The sequence below is a fragment of the Poecile atricapillus genome, chromosome 10, assembly GCF_030490865.1.
Source record: "Poecile atricapillus isolate bPoeAtr1 chromosome 10, bPoeAtr1.hap1, whole genome shotgun sequence".
Classification (NCBI taxonomy): Eukaryota; Metazoa; Chordata; class Aves; order Passeriformes; family Paridae; genus Poecile; species Poecile atricapillus.
In genome coordinates, this window is record NC_081258.1 from 13,592,899 (window position 1) to 13,614,320 (window position 21,422).

The 21,422-nt window shown below is 45.5% G+C and overlaps 1 protein-coding gene across 2 annotated transcripts in view; it reads left to right on the forward strand.

The window, feature by feature from the left end:
* Positions 1–21,422, forward strand: part of GNAO1 (G protein subunit alpha o1) — a 140,251-nt gene that overhangs the window by 48,016 nt on the left and 70,813 nt on the right. For both annotated transcript variants that reach the window (XM_058845554.1, XM_058845553.1), the window contains exon 3: positions 14–155. In XM_058845554.1, coding sequence (XP_058701537.1) covers positions 14–155 — 142 coding nt within the window. The remainder of the gene's footprint in view (positions 1–13; positions 156–21,422) is intronic.

Here is a 21,422-nt window from a genome sequence, read left to right on the forward strand (position 1 = left end):
TCATTTTATTCAGGATCATCCATGAGGATGGCTTCTCTGGAGAAGACGTGAAGCAGTACAAGCCAGTGGTCTACAGCAACACTATACAGTCACTGGCAGCGATTGTCCGTGCCATGGATACCTTGGGCATCGAGTACGGTGATAAGGAACGACGGGTGAGTTAAAATCACCATGGCTTGGGTACAGACAGCTGAGCACCCAGAGACTCCGTCCCATGAGCAGGAGGCATTTGCACAATCTCAACACCTTGGAGGGATAAGGAGAGGGGGGAGATTTCCATCGCTGTTGTATGCCTCTTGCACGTGCATTTTGTACAGCAGAGACACAATTGCATGTGATGTGCCATTTGTACACTTACCCTGGGAGTGTAACCCTGGGGACCGCTGTGTCTCAGAAACCACAATCTCTCATGCCCTGGCACTATTCAGTCCAGGGAAGAAAAATAATCTGTCGTCTAGGGACAGCCTAGACAGATCTACTGATAGATTTGAGAAAAGTGAGAACATGTGTCCTGCGTCCTGTCTCCTGTGCATGTGCTGGATACACAGGCTGCACAGACTGATGAATCAGGAAACCTTGCTGCCATTCAAAGCCCTTCCACCAGCCTGCTAATGTAGAAAAGCTTTTAGGATTAACTTGATTTGGGCTTGACTGGCTTCTACTCACATATCCCCCATTTAAGTGTACCCAAACAGCAATTTCAGTTGCAAACAAGGGGATGTATTACTTCAGGGAGGTTGGTATGGACAGGCTCTTAGGCAGCAGCATTGGCATCTGTCTTATCAGAACAGCTATGTGATGCTTGGCAGCCTTCTTGTACCACACACCTAGGCCAGCCTGTCCTTTTACAGCTGCTAGTCTGTGATTACTTTCATCAGCTCCCTATTTTTAAACAGTGGCTCCTCTGTGAGGTGCCCCTGCCAGCCTCTGCCTTTCCTTATTGCATTTCTGGCTCAGACCAAGCCCACACAGAGGAACTCAGAACCCTAGAGTGAAGTCAAAACCACCCTTTTTGCATGCTGCAATTCCAGAGAAGGTAAAACTTCTTGATTTTACTGGAAATAAAATAATTTCATATTAAAGACCTGGTAAAGGTAAAGTCCTATATGCCAGTGAGTTTGTCATGACTATTTTTAGGTAGCTATCAAATGACAGATGTACAACATACTCCAAACTCCTTATCTGAGGGTTGATAATAAAAGCATTCACTGGAAAGGATGCCAAAATCCTGCTGTGGTGTTACTGTATGAGGAGTTACCTTATTTCTCCCAATCACAAAGAGGTACTTTGATTTCTTTGCATCTAGGGATTTTCCCGTAGGAACTCTAAATCCTGGAGACATTTCCATCCCAAACGTGGAGATGATACCATAATGGAGTTCTTGTGAGCTTGCCGAGAACTAATGCTGATGGCTTTCAAACGGAATACATTAATCTGTTGATTACTCAGTGACTCAGCTCTCAGCCAGGCAACGTATCTCGCTCAGCTAAAACCTATGCCTAGGAAAACAGAAACAAGTCATTCTCCATGTCTGATAAATAGTCTGTGGCAGACAGCTTTAAAATGTAAATTTTTAATTTTTTTTTTTAATATAAAACGCCTAAAGTCCTAATTTGAGGAGGGAAAACTCATCACTGCTTTAGTGCCAGGCCTGGCACAGTACAGGGTGTGGAGGAGGAGAGCTGTTATCAGGACTGCCAGGAACGAGAGGTGGAGTACTGTGCTGAACAAAACGTTGTGTCCGTTCATATTCCCGTGGAAAAGATGCCAAATGTTCCTAGGGTTGTACAATAACTCAGGCTGGAGAGGAGCTCAGGAGGTGTCGAGCCCAACCCCTGCTCAGGTAAAGTCTGAGGTCAAACCAGGTTGCTCAGGGCTCTACCCAGTTGGGTCTGAAATCATTCAAGGATGGAGACTGCACACCTTTGGGCAACCTGCTCCACTGCTCTTACAGTCCTCATGATGAAAAGGTTTCTCCTTATGTCTAGTGTGAACCACCGTTATTTCAATTTATGTTTTATGGCAGTAGGGATCTTGTGTTATGCTTTGCAAAGTAAAAAGTAAGTTAGATTAAGTTCTCCCCAGCCTAGTTTCCCCTAAGATGTCGTTCTGGAGGAATTGTTCCTGTCTTACAATGGTGTCATGCTGACTGTGTGAGACAAGTCACAAACTACTATAAACCAAACCACTGTCTGGGAGGGTGATTCAGTGTATCTGTTCCCTTCATAAATGGCAGAAATATTTCTTCATCCAGCAGCAGACAAAGGGGAAGGAAACCAAGTCTCTCAGGCTGTGGTCTTCCACTTGCTCCTTTCTCTTAGGCAAAAAAAGTTGCTGGTATTAGTATGAAATAGTATTTATTTTAATCTTACAAAGAAGCACATGGCTTCTGCTGCCCTGCTTTTGTTATTAATGCACAGCTGCTAGAAAGAGAGGCCATTAAACAGGCGATTTGTTGAGTATTATGCTACGTGGTTCATCCCTTTTCAGGCAAAGCTTTTCTATTTTAAAAGTCATTCCTCAGCCAAGGGTTTCCAATGCAAATCTTTTAGTGGGGGATTTTCCCCTACTCATCCTTAAGCCCCCAAGAGAAGGGAGCTCAGGAAGGGGAGCCAGGGCTGTGGCTCCTCCAGCCTGATTCAGCAGCACAGAAGGAGGAGACTTGGGCCTGGGACAGGTTTTCCCCCAAGACCACTTGGCTATTACTCCTTCCCCCATGCCACTTTCTGGGAGATGGATCTGCACCTGTATCCCTTCCAAATGGCACCCTGACCATGTCCAAAGTTAAAAAACCCCTCCCCTACTTAATAAATGCATGTTGTTGTTGAGAGAAAATTACCAAATCCTCTCACTGTTCTCATTTTTCTCCTGCCCATAATTGTACCTCCAGTATTTAGTCTAATAGAAGTGAAAAGACTGGGGGAAGACTAAACCCCCTTGCTTTTGGCGGTCAAAGTGAGATCAGTGCAGGAAATAGGACCTAAAAAGACAAAATAAATCACAAAGAGCTCCAGGTCTCGCTGACCCTCTCGGCTGATAAGGACTGGTCCCCAGGTTGAGAACAAAACCGTCTTCATGTCAGTTCTCACTTTTATGTGTGCTCCTTGTCCAGGGCAGTGAGTTTTCTTGCAGCTTTGCCCAGCTCACGAGAGGTTCATGGCCATGGGCAGCACCCAGGTCTTTGTATCGTGTCCTTCAGCATGGGAGACAGGAGCACATCCTGCCAGCTCACAGCACATTATCACTGCACACAGCATGGGAGGGCAGGCTGAAACTCCAGAAAAGCTGTGCAAGTGCAAAGTCACAAATCCTTCATGTGTTACAAGAGGGCAGGCAGAAAAGGAGCAGTCAGTGAGGAGACAGGAACCAGCTGCAGGAGCAGTGGCATCTGTGGGTGTTGCTCATTTCCAGGGCCACCACTGCCACCACAAGGTCTGGATCCCTGACAAGCCAAGGGGTTGCACACAGGAAAAGAGAGGCTTAGTCTCACCTGCCTACTCAGGACTCTCCTGCCGGTCTGTAGGGCACTACCCAGTCCTTACTTTGATAATCAGATTAACAGGCAGGAAAGAGTCAGGCTGTAACATGTAGCCTGTGGATTAAATGGTCCTCTAAAGTGCAAATGTATTAATAAAACAAGCTCCTCACTGATTCCATTTCAGTGTACTCAGGCAGAGCAAATGGGAAATGGAGGTTTGAAACCAGGAATCTAGAAGTCAGTCCAAGTGTTTGGAAAGGATCAAGCAGGAAAGGCAGGGTAAGGATGGATTTTCCTATCTCTGTTTAAAAATCTGGTTCTGAAGTCTGGCTTCAGAACCCCAGCCAGAAGAAGCAAAAAGTCTCTTCCTCTGTGTGTCAGTGCTGACCCCAGAACCTGCTTGGAAATGCAGATTTGCAATCCCGCTTAGGTGAAATGCCAGAGCCTGCAGCCAGGCTGGGGGGCCTGGAGGGGTGTCTTCAGGTTGGAATGGTCCCTGACTGCAATGCCATACAACCCTGTGCAGGCCGATATGAAAGCAGCTGTAAAGCATGCTCATATTTTCATAAACCAGACAGGAACAGGCTGAAATTGTTCAGAAAGTACTCAACAGAGTATGCAAGTATCAGTTGCATGTCTCAGATTCATGTGTCTGAGGGAAGAGGTCACGGTTTAGCACTTGGGGTCTAGAGGTGGGAGGCAGTGACCTTCACATCAAACTTTTCCCCAGTGTGAGTCTGGACATATCTCTGCTTCAGCTATGAATGGGAAAACTAAAAAGCTGCTGAAGTGTTAAAATATTTTGATTGGGATTTTTTTCTTTCAGACTCTGTAGCAAAATGTGTCTATGGTGATCTTCTGCTGTGTACTGTCTGCAACTCTTGAACTGTGAGCCAAACAAAGATGTGCTGGGACATTTTAAAATACTGGCTAGTAGTCTTAAAAAAAGCCCTTCTGTGGTGTAATTGAACAGCCCACCCGGGGTGGCTGGCAAAGAGGTCCGTGTCAAATCTGCTTCTGAACAGAGAAGTGCCTGTAGAAACCTGGTGCCGGCAGCCCCTTCCCCTCTGCACATGCCAAAAGGGGATTTTAGGCACTGCCCTCTTTCTCTCGTTCTTGCTTGGCAGTGGCAGGAGCAAAGTCACAGCCACTGTCACCTGCTGCCTTCCAGGCGCTGGAGGGGAGCAGTGCGGGGGAGGATCTCTCTTTCATAAGAACTGCTCCTGCGTTACTGACTTTTTGTACTTGTCAGCTCAAGATATGGTGCTACTTCATTTCAGTCAGGTATCTGTTTAGACCAGCTGGCTCATACTGTGTGTCCCCAGCCCAAGCTCTCTCAGAAATGCAAAAAGGCTGCTAATAACTTCGGGGAGGGCAGGTGAGGTTAATCAGGCACTGCTGTGCTGGTAGGAAGCCTCTGTTAACTATCCTGGCTAGGGGATGGACACAGGATTCCTGGGCTTGTGCCGCCTGACTGAGGATGCAGCCGGTCCTTGCTGATCTGCTGTTGTGAGTGATGGGAACCTAGGGCTGCTTTGTAGAAGAGCAGGATGGAGTGGAAGAAAAGGGAAAATGGAATAAAGAGCTGGCACTAGAGATGCCATTTTTAACCAGGTGTCAGCATTTGTCCAGATATCCAGCCGCATACAATGTCTACTTGCAATAGTCACAACTCACACATAATCATATTTGCTGTGCTGTATAAGACCCAGTACAAATACCCAAGTAACTGTCCAGAAAAAATATTTCAGTCTTCCCTTTGTAAAGGTCTGTCACTTTTCCATTAAGGCTGAAGCCATCTTTCTCACACGCTTCCCTCTTGGTCCTTCCACAAGGCACATTTCAGTTGCCATTATTCATGTTTCTGAGGGATGGGGAACAAAGAAAGGGCAGGGCATTTCTCGAGAGGTGGGAAACATGAAACAGAGAGGAAAGCACTTGTTATTGTCACAGCCTGCCTTGTTGCCAGGGAGATGGTTGGCTCATTCAAGAAATGCTTGTGGTTGCCAGCCAAGATGGCCAATGTATTTGGAATCTTTGCTGCAAAATGAGGGTGTGGGAGAAAGAGGGAGACAGCAAAGAACAAGAGAAAGCCCAGAGTAAGCTCTGCCTGTGTGGTCACAGGGCATGATCTACATGCCTTATGGCACCATCTCTGGAGTCTCTCTAACCAAAGCAGCAGCTTCCACATTCCACTAATATATTTTCCTCCTTTGAAAACCCATTGAGACCCTGAAAATACAAGATCTTTCCTAATAAACGATAGCAGTAAATTAACAGCAGAGCACAAAGGCATTTTACGATAGCACTTTGTGCCAGCTGAAAGAGTTTGGAGCAGTCTATTTCCATGCCTTTGTTCTGCCTCTTAGGGAGAATCAAACTTTGTCATAACCAGAAGGGATCTCAGCCAAGTCAGCTGAGACCTGTGGCTGGACCTGGGAGATCTTGCTTTGCTTTGCAGCAGCAGCAACAGTACAGCCTGGCTCTGTGCTCCTGCAGAGCTGAAGTTGTGATCAAGTCTGTAGCATATGGTGATCTTCACATGGCAAAAAAGATCCCCCAGAACCAATGTCTGCTTTGCTGTACTCATGATGCTAATAAAGACAGTGATCAGAAATGAGAAAAAGCTGCTGGAGTCATGGCTATAAACACGTGACGGTCAGAAAATGTAGTAGTAATAGTAGAAACAGCTGGATGCTCTAGGCAAGTGACTGAACCACTTGGCCGGTGCTGCACCAGAGGCTGTACCAGTAACCTTTCTTTCAGCAGAAGACTGTCAATCACTCGCAAGAGCTCTAAAAACCCAAACTTCCCTAGGGTGGCCCAATGTACCAGTTTCAATTAAAATTCCTAACGAATGAAAAAGACCTCTTGAAATGGATCCAAAAGGAGGCAGGGAGAGTGGGCGGCAGTCGCGTAGCACGTTGGAAACGCGTGTCGTGTGGAAGGCGGCTCGCTGGATGTGCCACCTTGCTGAGCGTTGATGTGCCAGCTTGATGATTTTCACATTGGTCCTGTTTCAGGATGATATTCATGGTGTTGGCATGGCAACCCTCACTCTAAAGTAAACAATGGGTCTGCTTTTTAGGTTCTCCTGGACACAAGTGGTGAATGGGCAGCAGTCAGGGGACAGGGTGGAAGAGGAGTTCACCTGGTCTTCCAGTCCCTCTGTGCAGTCAGAAATCTGTTCCTAAGAAAAACATTTCTGGGGGAAAAAAGTACTATGAAGCACTACAGCGTCATTTCTAAGGGAGCCAGATGAGAATAAGAGATGTGGTCACACCTTAAAATGCCACCAGATCTGTTTCTTTGGTGAACACTTGGCATCAGCCAGGCACTGTAGGCTGGTGATACTTGCTGTCCATGCTGCCTTCCTAATTCTGAATAAGTCTTAAAGCTAAATGTCCTACAAAAGCACTGACCGGAACAGATTCCATCAATTAAAACTAGCCTCTTAATTTTCTTTTGAAGAAAAGCAGAAGACAAAGAGATGTCTCAGGGGATCATTGATAAGAGAGGGACCACAGTCATCTCTTTCCAACTCCAAGCTCCAGACTGAGTCTAATCACATCTTTCACCACCTAAAGAAGGCTTTAAAGAAGATGGTGCCAGAGTATTCCCAGAGAGACACAGTGAGAGGACAAGGCAGTGGTCACTGCTGCCAGGAGACGGAATTAAAGTCAAAGATGAGCTTGGGCTCATAGTGCTTTCCCTCTTCTCTCCATGGTATCAGGAGAGATCAAGGCAATCTGCACTTGAAGGACTACCCATCCCTTTGGGTATTACATGAGTGGAGTGATAAGAGAGGTCTGAGGACATTTGTGTATAGGAGGATCAGTGAAAATAGAAAATACCCAAAAGGTAATTTTTAAATTATGGGTATTGCCTTCCTCTTCAGCCAACCACCAGCAGAAAAACATCTGTGATGAGTTCTCCTGGCATTGTCTGCTCCCTGGGTGGTGGAAGACACAGCCTCTTCAGGTGCAAATCCATTTTTAGAGATGTTAATTTTTTCATGGTGCTTCTGCTGTCAACTGCCATTTCAGGCTTGACTTCTGAGAAATTAACAACCCTAGTCCTCCAAAGCATCCTTGAAAAGGATCCTCACCTCCCCTAAAGCTGTCCAACACCCTCATTCACCTGTGAAAATGCAGACCCTGTGTCATAGGGAGGTTAGACTTTCCTCCTCCTTGTGCACAAGCTCTCTGTTTTCACCGAGAGAGGGATGTATTTTTCCTCCATGAGCTTTATGTGTTTGATACTGAGTTTTTGGATGATGCAGGGAATATTTTTAGTTTGAAAAGAACCCCACCCATTCCTTTTCCTTGGAAGAAGGGATGCCTGCCTTCTCCTGAATTTGTTATACCTGAGATTTGTTATTCAAATGCAGCTGCAGTTAGGGCTGTCAGGGCCATGGTGTGACAGGGACAAGGCACAGAGGGGAGGATGAAGCAGACATGGGACTGCAAATATGCAGCAAATTAATGAGAGGTGGAGTGCTGCTTTCCATTCCTACAAGATCCTGATGAAAGACTGCTTCTCTGGGATCCCCTGGAAAGCACCAGAGTAGGACAGCACAAAAGATAAAGTGTTTAAAAATATTTGGCAGACAGAGCAGAGCCCTGAGAAGGGGAAAACCTTGTTGCTTGAAAAGGGGCTTCCTGGCAGCTCCTGGGTCCAGGGTCAGGAGAGAGCTGACTGCACACCCCATTCATTCCTTCTTGGTGGATGGCGCAGCCAGGCCAAGGCAGAGTCCATCGTATCAGAAAGGGCTCAGCACAGCCACTCCCCACAGAGCAGGTGGCAGTGGCCTTGCCCTGGGTGGCATCTGGTGTTGTGAACACAGGCAGATACTCTGTCCTTCACTAGAGCCTTTCTGTCCATAAAGGGATTGAAGGGCTTGTAAGCCAGGACAAAGAATACATCTAGGTATTTGATATACTCACAGTGGAGGCACTGAAGTTAAACACTGGCATGGCAGAGGCTTCAAAGGTGCCTATACATATTTCTGACTGCATGGCTGATCAGGCACTTGCTGAAGTCCTTCCAGAAAGTCACTACCATGTTTGAGACTGAAGTTCAGGTTGCATCTGGCCACAGCCTTGCACGGACAGGATGCTTCCTTCAGGTATGATTGCAAGTCAGCTCTCCAAGCAGCAACTGCAGATAACTACTAACTACTCAGCACATTTCAAATACATGTCAGTTATAAAGTAGATTTATTTCCATCTCTTCTGGGAAATGTTGGGAAGCACTGCTGAGTCATGTTGCTTGCTCACCAGTTTTAGGAATGTCATTAAAAATATTTATTTTCCACATGCATTCTATGATGTTCCTATTATTTTAATGTCTCCAGATGTAAAATGAAAACATTTGTATAGGGTATTCCTGGCTTTAAACAGATCTCTCATGCATAACTCACAAAAAGGTATAAAACAAGGGATCTATCCCTTGGCTGTGTTGTATGATGCTTATTCAGGGATGGTGGTGAGGGGTAGTTTTTACTCCAAAATGGCAGAAGCACAGGCAGGCTGGGCTTGACACAGCTTGTGATGGAGGAAGGAGTGTGAGCAGCAGACCCCAAAACAATTCAACCCCCAAGGGACACGATATCAGGTGCCCTTGCAGGAGTGCCAGGTCCAAGGGCACACTGGACCCGGGCACTCGGCCTCCTCGCACTCTGTGAGATCAGGTTTCACTGTCAGCTTCAGCAGGGAGGTGTGTGAAGGCCTCGCTGACAGCCCGCTCCCTTCACACCCTGAAATGAACCCCGACAAGGGAACACACTGGAGCAGAGGAGCCATTTCATGGCTTGTGGCCATGAAGCCCCATCCTTCCAAATGGGGAATTTTGCTGAGCTGGTGAGGCAACGGTACAGAGCTCCCAGCTGATTGCTGCCCTTGAGGAAGCTAAAATGTGCCAATGCTGTGCCCAAGCCCCACACTACCCAAGAGGAGCCCTGTCCCTCCTGAGTGAGCAGCTGCTTCTCCTAGGCTGGATCAGCCAGCTGGGGCGAGAGTGTGACGGCTGCCTTCACTCACGGAATGCACAGTGGGATGGTGGCACCTCAGACGTGTCCCTTGCACTGCATCAGTCATGGGGATGGCAGAATGTCTGCCACACATGAAGACTTTATCATCCAAATACAGGTTTTACTGAGGCTATTAATCAGTATTGTGTACCTTGCTAATAACTGATTAAAGATACCATGAGGGAACTCATTTAACAGCTACAATTACTGCTTTGACCTCAGCCTCACCCACTGAGTCAGATGTGAGGTTGCCTGCCAGTGCAGCAGGGACCAGCCTTCCCCAGGGCTGCAGGAGCTCAAAGATGCCATTCACCCAGGCCAAAATTGCTGTGGCAGGTGACTGGGCAGGAGTTCTTGATGTTTCATTGTAAGGAAGGAAAGAATCAAGCCTCACATGAAGGTTAGAAACAGCAAAGCCTCAAGATCTGCTGTGAAACAGTATCATTTTGCACCTTGGCAATGTTTAGCCTTGTGGTCAAAGTCAGAGAGAAAATGTGGAGGGGAAAAGTGCAGGATACATGAATTTGGTTTAGGGTTTTTGATAAATAGTCACTGGGGGCCCCAGGACAGCTCATCCTTCCCCAGCAGAGACCCACATCTGCGTCACGTCACCCCGGAATTGCTCCAGGCAGCACAGCACATCCCCTCCGAGTGTCAAAACCCACTCAGGAGCCAAAGAAAATCTCACCCACAGGCTCTGAACACATTTCCTCCTTTTTGCTGTGCTATTCGTTTTCCAGGGCTGTAGGAGTTTCTGGTTTGCAACACATTGTATCTGTGTTGACGGTGAGACTGTTGCTAGATACTTTTCCCTTACTAAGAAATAATTCCCCTAGGTTGTCTATGTATAATTAAGTCCTCATTTGCCTACAGATTGGTTTAAGACTACATTAACTCCATTGATTAGAGGGGAATTACTCTTGATTTACACTGAGATCATGGGAATGGAGACTCAAGTGACACACAGGAGCAATCCTACAGTCAATGCTCAGGGTAGCTACATGGTTGTCACCCACCTTTGTGTATTTGGAACCTCCCTGGGCAGATGTTTGTTCCTTTACATGAAGGGGGGTACTAAGTTAATCTTACATGCTGAATACACCTTGCAGATGTTCATTTGGGTATTCAAGTATGGTCATATTTTGAATACAAGCAGTTACTCCTTAGTTGGTCTGACAGTAAAACTGGAGCAAGGCTGTCCTCCAGAGAAATTGCTTCTGGTTTGATGAGGTTTTACCAGTAAGGATGGGAGGAAACTGTACTGCACAGAGGAAAAAGAGCATCCAGTAAGAAGAGATGATACAAACAGAATTACATCTCCAAAAGAGCCCTTTACATGTTTGGGAAGGAAAAAGGGTCCCATCCTGCTCCCTTCTAACTGCCAGCATCTGCTGTGCTCCAGAGGAGAAACCTCACTGCCCAGTCCTCCTCAGGAAGGGCGCAGCAGGACACAGCCATGCTCCCTCCCTTTGGATCACCTGGTCCTGCTCCCACCTATGTCTCTATCTGTGCCATCAAAGCCAAGCAAAAGGAGTCAGTGGCAGAGAAGTAGAGTTTTCTGAGTCCAGGAAAGTATTTGGCTTACCAGTTTTACTGTGTTTGTATTAAAAATTGTGAGAGCTTTTAGTGTTGGTAGATGATATTACAGGTAATAAGAGTTTTTTATTTTTTTTCCCCGAGAAGAAAGAGGTGCCAGTAGCCACCATCCAGTGAGTCTGAATTAGTTCTGTAAAGTTACAAATTCATTTCTTCCAAATGAGGAGCAGGTGTCACCTCTGTTTCTCCCTTCCACATGTCATCACATTTGTGGAATTTTTTTTCTTTTCTGCAGGGCAGATTTGCAACACAGCTTATCTGGAGGTGCGGTGTGACACTGTGAATGCCAAAGACAGGGGAATTTTAGGCTGTTTTTTCCTCACCACCTCACCAGCACCTTAGCCAAAGGTCTCACAGTCATTTTTCTTCCAGCTTTTATTCTTTGTAATTGCTGTTATTGGCCCTATAAGCTTTAGAAAGCTCTTCTCTTGCCAAGTTCCTCTGCCATGGGCATGTTTCTAACTGGTGATATCTGTGCTGTCCTCATTCGAGTTCCTTGGTTTTAAATAGGCTTTTGTCTTACTCCAGCTGCCCTCAATGCACATTGCAGGCAGGTCCCACCAAGATGGACACCTTTTGCTAGTGAGTTCAAATTCTGCATCTCATAGCTGCTGTGGCTTTTTAGTCTTCCCACGCTCACTTCCACTTGTGAGATCCTTCACCCAGGAAATGGCACAAGGTTAAATCTGCTGTCTGCAGTTGGGGTGTGCATGCTGCTGTTGCAGCCTTCTTTATTTAATTTAAGGCAAAAGTCGTACCAAGGCTGAAAACACTATATTCAGCATTACAGTGGATTGTGAGCCAAGTTCAGGCAGGTCTTGTGACCAGTGAGTAGGCAAAAATCCTTATATCCTCAACTTTCTCTTCAAGAACAGAACCTCAGGGAAGGCTCTAGGATGATTTGTAGCAGCATGTAAGGCTCTGCAGGGCTGAGCTTTTGGATCAGATGATCTTTATATTGTTGCAGACCAAGTATTGAGTATCTTCTATTTCTTGTTGGTTATACAAGCAAAAATTTTACACCTTTAAAACAATCCCAACCCTAAAGCCCTGCACCATGTACCAGGAGGAGGAAGCCTGTCCTCCAGCAGGAGGACTCAGCAATTTCAGCATCAAGGCTCCCCAGGCCATGAGGTTTCAGAAACCAAGAGACACCAGACCCAAACCACATCTCTGCTTATTTCAGTCATGGATTGTATGCACAGACATTGAATCAGCTTAAAAGCCACCTCTTGGGGTGACACGTCTTTTCCAGCTCTCCCCACTCCTGAAGGAGCTGTAGGGTGCAAAGTCTGGCCCTGCTCATGCAGTGTCTGGGCTCGGTGTCCCACAGCTGCCTTTAACCACAAGCCAGCCACGCCACCACACGGACACCTCCGACTGTCCTTCCCCAGGCACTGCTGCAAGGCACGGCCAAGGAGGAGCCATGCCCACCACATTTCAAATTACCAGAAAGCATGATCAACTGATACATTTGTAAAAAGAAAAAAGATAACGAGGAGAGACTGCTAATAGTAATCCACACAGGCAGCAGCAGCTCTGGGCTGCCTTTTCACCACTAGTCATCTGTCCCCTAAAATCCTGGGCAGGCAAGACCACAGTTCTGGGGTCACACTGCTTGCCAGCACACATTTTCAGCTTCGTATCTCCAGGCTGATCCAAAAGCACAGAGGATGAAGGGAGTGAACAGGCTGTTGCACTGTGTCCCTTTCTCCTTTGCCATCAACTTTGAAAAGAAAGAGTGGACAGCAAATAAACAGTGAAAGCTGATGGGGAGTGGAAGCCTATGAGTCCACACTATCATTATCTGACTTGCCTTGAAATCCTCCAAGAGATTGCCAGAAATTAGTTCCAGTGTTCAAGAGTCTTCAGTGACCCTTTAGGAAGAGAGCTGAGCTCAGGAGCCAACTCCACCACAAAGAAGCAGCTTTCTGCAAGCTAAATTCCAGATGTAAACAGATGTTCTCCCCAGCAGCCCTTGCAAACCCTATTATACGCATCAGGCAGCATCAGCACACCGTGCAGTTCTAAACCGTTTCCTGTAAAAAGCTGGAGGGTATTGCCTGGGACTGGAAAGAATGAGTCCAACAAGTTCCTCGAGCCAAAAAAATCAGATTTTGCTTCATACTGATTATGCAGCTCCTAGTTCAGACCATGAGTTACTGATCAGTTTGCTACACTCAAACCACAAAGGAGGTTTAGTAGTGCCAGGGCAGTTTTCAGTTCCTCCCTAATCTCCCCCACCAGCACTGAACTGCATTCTTCTTTTGGCTGTTCTGGAAAGGAGCGATCAGCTATGGGCTAAAGACTGGGGCCTTGTCAGGTGAGCAGAAGCAATGCTGATTTCACTCTGATTTCACTCTGATTTTCCTCACTGAACCAGACAGCTTCTCTCTTTTGGTGCAGGAGCTGGGGTAAGTGTCACTGCTTCCTCTCAAGGCAAGTGGCAGGATTCAGGTGAGCTTTGCTCAAGTATTCTCTGCAAATGGCAGCCCGAGCCCAGGCATGCCACAGGGTGACACCAACTTCATTTCTGTTTCCTCTCAATTGGCCTAGAGAGGGCGACTGCTAATGAAAAGTGCCCATTAATGTGATAAAGGCGGTAGCACTGAGAGATTAAATTCATACAGAGCCACAGGGACTTGAGGGTTACCATAGTTCTGGGCTTGAACCAGACATCACAGTGTTGTGTGAAACAATTTGCTGAACCACCAGGATCTTCGTGCAGACACAGAAAATTACAGCTGTAAATCCAGGACATCTGAAGAAGGGACCGGCACCTAAATCTGAATGGACATATGCTAGGAGCAGTCAGAAATAAAGGGACTGATGTGTGGAAGGAATCCAATTTCATGTGCAGGACCACCAGCAAAGATCTTTAGATGGTTGTTTGCAGCTCTTACAGGAAAGAAAGGGGCAATAGATTCTAGCTGAATGCTAAATAGAATAGCAAGCAGTGGAGTGATAAATGTAGCATCTCTAACTGCAAAAGGTTGTTCTAAAGGTCAGATCTGCATGTACTCTCCTAGCTCTGTGAACAGCTATTCCTTTCATCCACAAGTTGAGCTTTGGCTGGGACAGGCTGAAATAAACAGGACTAAAGCTGTCCCATCCGTTATCACTGGGAATGGCTTGGCTCCAAACGCAGGCTCTGCCTCTGCAGATACAACACACATGATGGAAGGGAGCAACCCAAGAGGGCAGATGGCTCACGTGGACCATCCTCACTACCAAGCCTTCAGCCCCAGGCTTCAGAATGCTGAAGTGCCCCCCTGCGGAGGGAGGGTAACACCGTTGTGCTCACTGCCAACACAGCACAGACCTGCTGCTCAGCGCCCCTTTGAAAGCACAGGCAGAAGCCAGAAGCCTTTTGTTCTGCACACACTGCCCGAGGCTGTTTATCTGGAGTTGGGCTTCTTTTTCCACCTTCTAAGGTGAGATGTCAGGAAAGAAACACTGGCAGGCCTGCCTGTATGTTTTCTCTCTCTCACACCAAGTCAAAACCAAAGTACTCCACAGTGCTGGTGGCACACACATGCAGATTGACAGCCACTCTGCACAGAATAGCCACACAACGCTAGGGCTAATCCAATCCTGCTTTTCCCATGCTGTTATAGATGTCCTTCTGTTGTGGTGGCAATAAGGCATTTTATTGGCAACTAAGAAACAAAACTAAAACCAAATATTAAATGTCAAACAGAGTTGGTGTGTGTCTCACAAAAATAATGCCAGGACACTGAGATGGCAGCACAAGGAATCCCTGGGCATTTATTCAGGAATAAAGGTCCTGTAGCAAACACACAGTGCCAGAGGGGAAGGGAACAGTTCCTTTGGGTCAGCATGTTACCATCATCTCTGAAGCAGCCATCCTGCCTTCTTCACATGTTAGTCCAGGGATGCTGGAGCCAGCCAGCTCTGAGACACCTGTATCAGCAAAGCCATTTCTATCTTAATGTGTAGGTGGAGGAAGGCAGATACTTTTGCAGGCTGTGCTAAACCTCAGCAGCCTACTCAGTGAGGTTCTGCTGCCACCACCATATCCAGGTGCTCCAGAGAGAAAGTCTTCAAACAGGTAATAGAGGCATAATCCATTATGAACAGAGCATTAGGTCCAGGAACCCTCAGTATCAACAACCCTTTATACCTGCTATGCTGATACAGGTGCAGTAGGTTGAGAGATGATTCCTCAGTGAAAGCAGCTCCTCTTAAAACAAAAACTTTAAAAATGTTGTCAACAATCCCTTAGTCTCTACCCAGAAAAAAACATAATACTTAATTTGGGCATGTGGAACCAGAGAAACTAATCTTTGCTATCCTGGGAGTCAGCTATCCAGGGCTTGAGCCAGGAAGTCCATAAAGTGCACTGGTTTCTGGTGAAAGAGCTGATCCTATAATACTCTTTTACACTGCAGGTTTCAAGAAGCAACTTTTTGTTGGTCTGTCTTGCTGTCCTATTAATAACCAGCTTACATAGAATAAAAAGTGTATAATTCACAGTGCTTTCTAATTAGATGTTGTAACTACAATCCTATTTCACGCCACTCTAATTTGTTCCATCACAGTATTTTCGAGTTTTGTGTTAACTGTATCACGCAGGGCAAACTCTTCAAGGGTTTGAAGCCAGCAATTATGCACTACTTTGATTTGTACATAAAGTGGATGTGAGTCCACATGGCAACATCCCATCATGATGTCTGAAATACCAGGATTAGAAGATGCTGTTGAAGCTCTGTCCAAAGGCAGGACTCACTTAGTCCAAAGCATAGCAACTGAGAGCAAGCTTGCCAGGCTAGAGGAGATTTTGCAATCCCAGTCACTTCTGACCTTTCTGAAAGGACTGAATTTTGAAGATTTCTTATTTGGTAGATCTCCAGACCAATCTATATCTAAGTTTGTGGCTGGCATTGAAATCTTTTAAAATGGAAATGGGCCTTTGCCACTCAAGCTTCAAGATTATTCATAGTAGATGGAAAGATCTTGGGAGTAACTGGACTAATGTAGTTAAGCAAACATGATGGGATTAGCACAGGGCAGGATTAGACATTCTCCTTCAACACACTGGCATCTGGAATAGCAGAAGAGGTGTGGGCTGATTCTCTATGTGTTGTAAGTGACTGTTTTACGACTGTTCACCCTGTCTGTGCAGATCTGATAACCACTTTGGATCATTAGGAAACTCCTTAGTAGGTGTGAACACCAAAGACTTGTTAAATACAGTGGCAAAATTAGCCATAGAAAGTTTCTCCACGCATGTTTTAACCGTGGACCTCTGGTTTGCTCTTAGCAAGTGTTTATTTAAAAAAAAAAAAGAACCAAACACTTTTTCCTGGTTTTCATCAAGTGAAAAAACACAGTAGGACTGCAGAGTCCCTGTGATATTTTTCAGATGATCTCAGCTGTTTAGCTTAAGAGTTCCAACTTCAGAAAAACAACCATTTTGAAAAGTGCTCTCTATCTGCCTTTGCCTCCACCTCTTTCTTAGAGACTGAAACCTTTGATGTGTGTTAACACAGCAAAATTGGTCTTGTCAAGCTTCTGTGTTAAAGAGCAGCAGCTCCAGGGATTTCCTTAGCTGAGCTATTGGAAGAAAACAGCAGGAAGGTGCCAAAGGAGTGTCTCTCCCTTTTCCCCCTCTTCTCCCAGCCCTCCCTGCCCCAGCCACGCCAGGCACAAGCATCCCCATGCACAGGGCCAATCCTCAGCCTGAACACATCCAGCTCCCTTGGAGTCCATCTGGCCCCAGGCCTTGTTTTGGTTTTTTACAACAGAACAAATAGAGCAACATTTCATAACGTTCTAATGAGGCACATTGAGGAATGCCCAGGAGACAGAGACAATATCAGTGTTCCTTGGCACACAGAGAAAATCAAAGGCATTTGCTTGTTATCTGAAATGTCGATCTGTGTTCCTTTCAGTGGTGAGCAGACATTTTTATAGTGTATGTTCCTGGAAATACTCAGATGTCACTGTCAGTGTGTTCTAAGAGCAGTATTTATTTTCAGATGTACCTATAAAAACTGAGAGTGAAGCATGGAAATATTTAGAGCTGTTACAGGATTATTAGGTTTTGAGTAGTGGTTTGCACTCTGTATGGCCCCAAAAAATCTAACGTTTGTGGACCCATTCTTCTTTCATTGAATAGGAATTTCATCAGTGACTTGATAAAGCTCTAGTGACAGAGGAGCCTTTGCTCAAGAAATTGCTCAGGTTAGAGCCACCCAGCAGAAATCAAACTGAGAAGACACCAACTACATCTGGCCAGGGCATTGAGGAAACACCATCTCTCCTGTTAGAGAGAACATTTGGGAGCAACTGGTTTGGATCTCTGCTTGATACATCAGAATTTAAACCATGCCATTAATGGGCATCACTACAGCACATGCCACTGTGTTACAGTACAGCTCACAGGCATTGGATCTACCAGTGTCCCAGTATGTCCCAGTATCAGCCCCTTCCTGGGAGCTGGCAGGGTCCACACCTGACCTCTAAAGGCAGCTCTCCAAGCACTATCAACACCCTCCTGCCTGTCTTCTGTGTCATGACAATTGCTAAAGTTTAATCGACAATCCTCAGTGCCTTTAGAGGATCAGGGGATCACAGAGTATCAGCTGGAAGGGACCCAGAAGGCTCATCACATCCAACATCCTGCTCCTCACAGGACCACCTAAAACTAAATTATGTGATTAAGAATATGCTGTTCATTCTGTCAAGCTTAGTACATTTTTTAAAGTTTGGACAATCATTAAACATTTCCCACTTTTCTAGCCTTGGTAATCAGAGACATACTCCAAAGGTAAGATACTGATGACAGAGGATTCTTTCTCCCTTTTCCACCTTTTTGTCTTTGGAGTCTATCTCAGGCTCATGCTGGGACAGGAACTGGGTCTAGTACTGGACACATTTGCCAGGAGGAGCTGACAGCAGGGGACCTCAGCTGTGTCACTTCAGCTTTAGGCTCAGGAGGCTCTCAAGATCTCATCCTCAAGAAAGCAGCAGAGACAGCCTGGGCTCCATCTCCTCACCCTCCTGGCAGAGGGATATTTGCCAGTCTGGGGTAGCTGCTGTTACAGGTGAAATGGGAGTGTTTGCTGCCATCTGGGTCTCAAAGGGATGGGCATATCCAGGTTGGCTGATCAGAAAGAGGGAAGATTCAAAGCCCAGGGAGGCTGAGCTGACCTGTGCTTCAGAATAACCAAAAACATCCTCTTTAAACCCTTGAACAGCAAATGCTGCTGTATGAAGCCTGGCAGTTGGAAAGTATTACCCCATTAAAGGACATATATCTCCTGTAAAAACTGTTCCTGAGCAGGTCATGCCATTCTGCTAAGGTTCACCTTGACAGAGATTTTGCCCTTCTCATTTGGATCTGGAAAGCAAGTATCTGGATAAATTCACTTCTGAGATACTTAATGTTATCCTGCACATTCTACTCACTCTGGAAGCCTGATTAAGCATAAGAGAACAAGGATGTTTCTTTTTTTTAATAGCATTTTTTCTGATTGTCATTATTTAAGAAAAAACTGAGATTAAATAGCCCCCCACCCTTCCCCCCTCCCCCACCAAAGCCAAAATGATCACAATTAGGTCAGATAGGTTGATTATGGTTTCTCCAATTAAAAAGCTATCATCCATCAGGATTGTAATTATCCATCCATCAGAACTCTATCAGCCAAAAAGCTTGTGAAAATGAACACACTTCTGTTATTTTTGAGGACATGCAGGCTGTTCCACAAGATCAGCTCATGCCCACTATTTCAGAATGCCTCTGCAAGAGATTGAAAAAAAGGAAAAAAGTGGTTAAAAAAAGCAATTCAGACATTAACAATGTCATGGCAACAGCAAATTAGAGCCTCAAAAGCAGAGCTCAGCTTGAGAAGGTTTAGGGAGTCACTGCACTGCAGGACTGAATGAAATATTCAGCACATAAAAGAGGTCCCCAAATGTTTTTTGTGTTTGGGATAATGACACCAAGCTGACTGCTATTTATGTATGCTTTTGCCTAACCATCGATTTTTTTTTGCCACAAGAGATTTTAAAATAGTATACTTGTCAGGTAATCACGGGTCTGTTTTGATTCTTGGGGAACTTTGACATTTGGAAGTGTAATCATAAATATCAGCTTTTCCTCAAGCAGAAAGTTACTGTTGTAGGAAAAATTGATAGAAGGAAAATTGAGCATTTGGGGAAAAGTTACCCAGGAAGAGGTTTTGCTTGTTGAGTAAGATGATTTAACGTGTGGTGACAGCCTGACCCGTAACCAATAGTGAGGTATGCAATCTCACTTTCTGTGTTTTCACCTAATGCTGGGCATGTGTGCAAGGAGATATTAAACCTCCTTTGTTATTTCTTTTCCCTCAACACCCTATGGCTTTTCTTCTAGGTTTTTACCCCCATGAGGTCAATCATGTCAAACTGTCCAAGTATCCAATGACACTCCCACCTCCCATAACCTTTGCTTTCCTGATCTTTACTCCAATCTTCACTCTAGTGCTTACTTTCTTATTAGCTACTCATGTCCAATACCAGTAACAGGATGAGTTCACAGCGGGGAAAAACCCACATTGTGAAAAACATACTTTAGTTTTAATTTGGATTTATGGCAGGCTGGCAGGGAAAGAAAAAGTCCAGCAGAGTATGCTCTGTACACTGAAGTAAACTCAGAAGTGAGACAGTACTCAATATTTATTTGTCTTGGGTTTGTATCCTTCTTTCTGCCCTTTGTCCTCCACATCTCTCAATTTTACCACTCCCTTTTGCCTTTGCTGTACTACTTTGGGAACTTGAAACGAGGTTTGAAGCACCTCAGGGATTTCTGTGCCTGTAACTGGTGTCTCACAGTACACTCAATTTTGGTGATCCACAGGGTCACTGCTGATGTTTCAAAACTCATCTGCCTGGTAGTGGGTGGGAAAACCTGAGTATCTGAGGCTGTTGCAATATTTGCCCATTCAGTTGCCACATCCTGAGATTCTCCTGCCTTCAAAGATGCTGGGTGTCTTTTAGCTAAGTCTCTGCTTCCTATTAGCCCTCTAAACTCTTGCAAGTTACTCCTCCAAACTCTTTCAAGTTATTTCTCACAGTGGTGGAATCTCAAGGGTTTGAACCTGACCTTAAAGTTACATTTCATATATTGCTTACACAGGCATCCCGAGTTGTAGGGGTCAGGTCAGTTTGGAGCTGTGAACTTTCCCAGTGTTTCAGCCCAAATTCTGCATCCCACTGACTCAGTACTAACAAGTAACAAGCCTCACACCCTTCATATACATGCATTGAAAGAGAGCTAGACTTTAAAAGTTACAAGCTTTTATGTTTTGCCAGCTGGGAACTTCCGATACCTGAATCCAAATCCACTGTCTTCTGTATCAGTGGAAGGGCTGGGAAGCACTTAGGGCTTGGATTAGTCAGTTCCAGAGCTGCCACTGAGGAAGGGTGGAAGCTTTAATGGTTTGTGCAATTAAGTTTAAGTGAGTAGAAAGGGCTTTCAGACTGTACAACACCTGAAATTACGATGCAGCAGATTGAAATCTGCTGTTCCTGCATGCTCCCTCTGGCACTTACCATTGGCTCACTAGGCACCACCGTGAGGTTGTCTGATGGAGAGGTTTTGTGGCTGGATATGACCAATGGGTTGCTGAACAGCCTTAGGGTGGCAAGTCAGCTTCACATTTCCAGAAGGTGAGCAGGGAAACAGCACATACACAAAGCAGGATCTGAACAGTATAATTAAGAGCAAAAACAAGCTACAAAGAGGCAAAAAAGGTGTTTAGAAATCAAAGTCAGAGGTATTCTCAAAGGTCAAACTTCCAAGTTTATGGTACAGTTTGCTATTTTCCACTTAGGAACTTTTAAAAAAGCAATATGAGGGCTTAGATTTCACACTTCTTGGGCTTCCCTCTCCTCCATGGCTGAGCTCCTGACTGCTTTCAGTTGCAGGAACCCTAAAACCAGAAGTTCCTCCTACACTGCTGCAACACCCAAGCAGTTGTGCAAGAGCCCAGAAAAGCCTTTATTGTGAAGGTGATTGAGCTTTTTTCTCTCCCAAAGAAAACTGTCTAAAACTTAGATTCTTAGTCTCAAAGCCATGACTTGGGTCCTTCTGTGCTCAGAGGATGCAAAGCTGCCTCCAGACAAACAGGTGTCTGGAGAGGAGCAGTCAGGTTCCTGACTGAATTGACCAGGGGCAGATAACTTGGGTAACTGTCCTAGTTTAAAACTGTCCTAGTTTAACCCTTAAAAAATGAACAGTTTTTCCTCTCCAGATTAGAGAGGTGACTGTTTTAGAGCATCTATTGTGTGCAGTTAGAAGCTAAAAGGGTT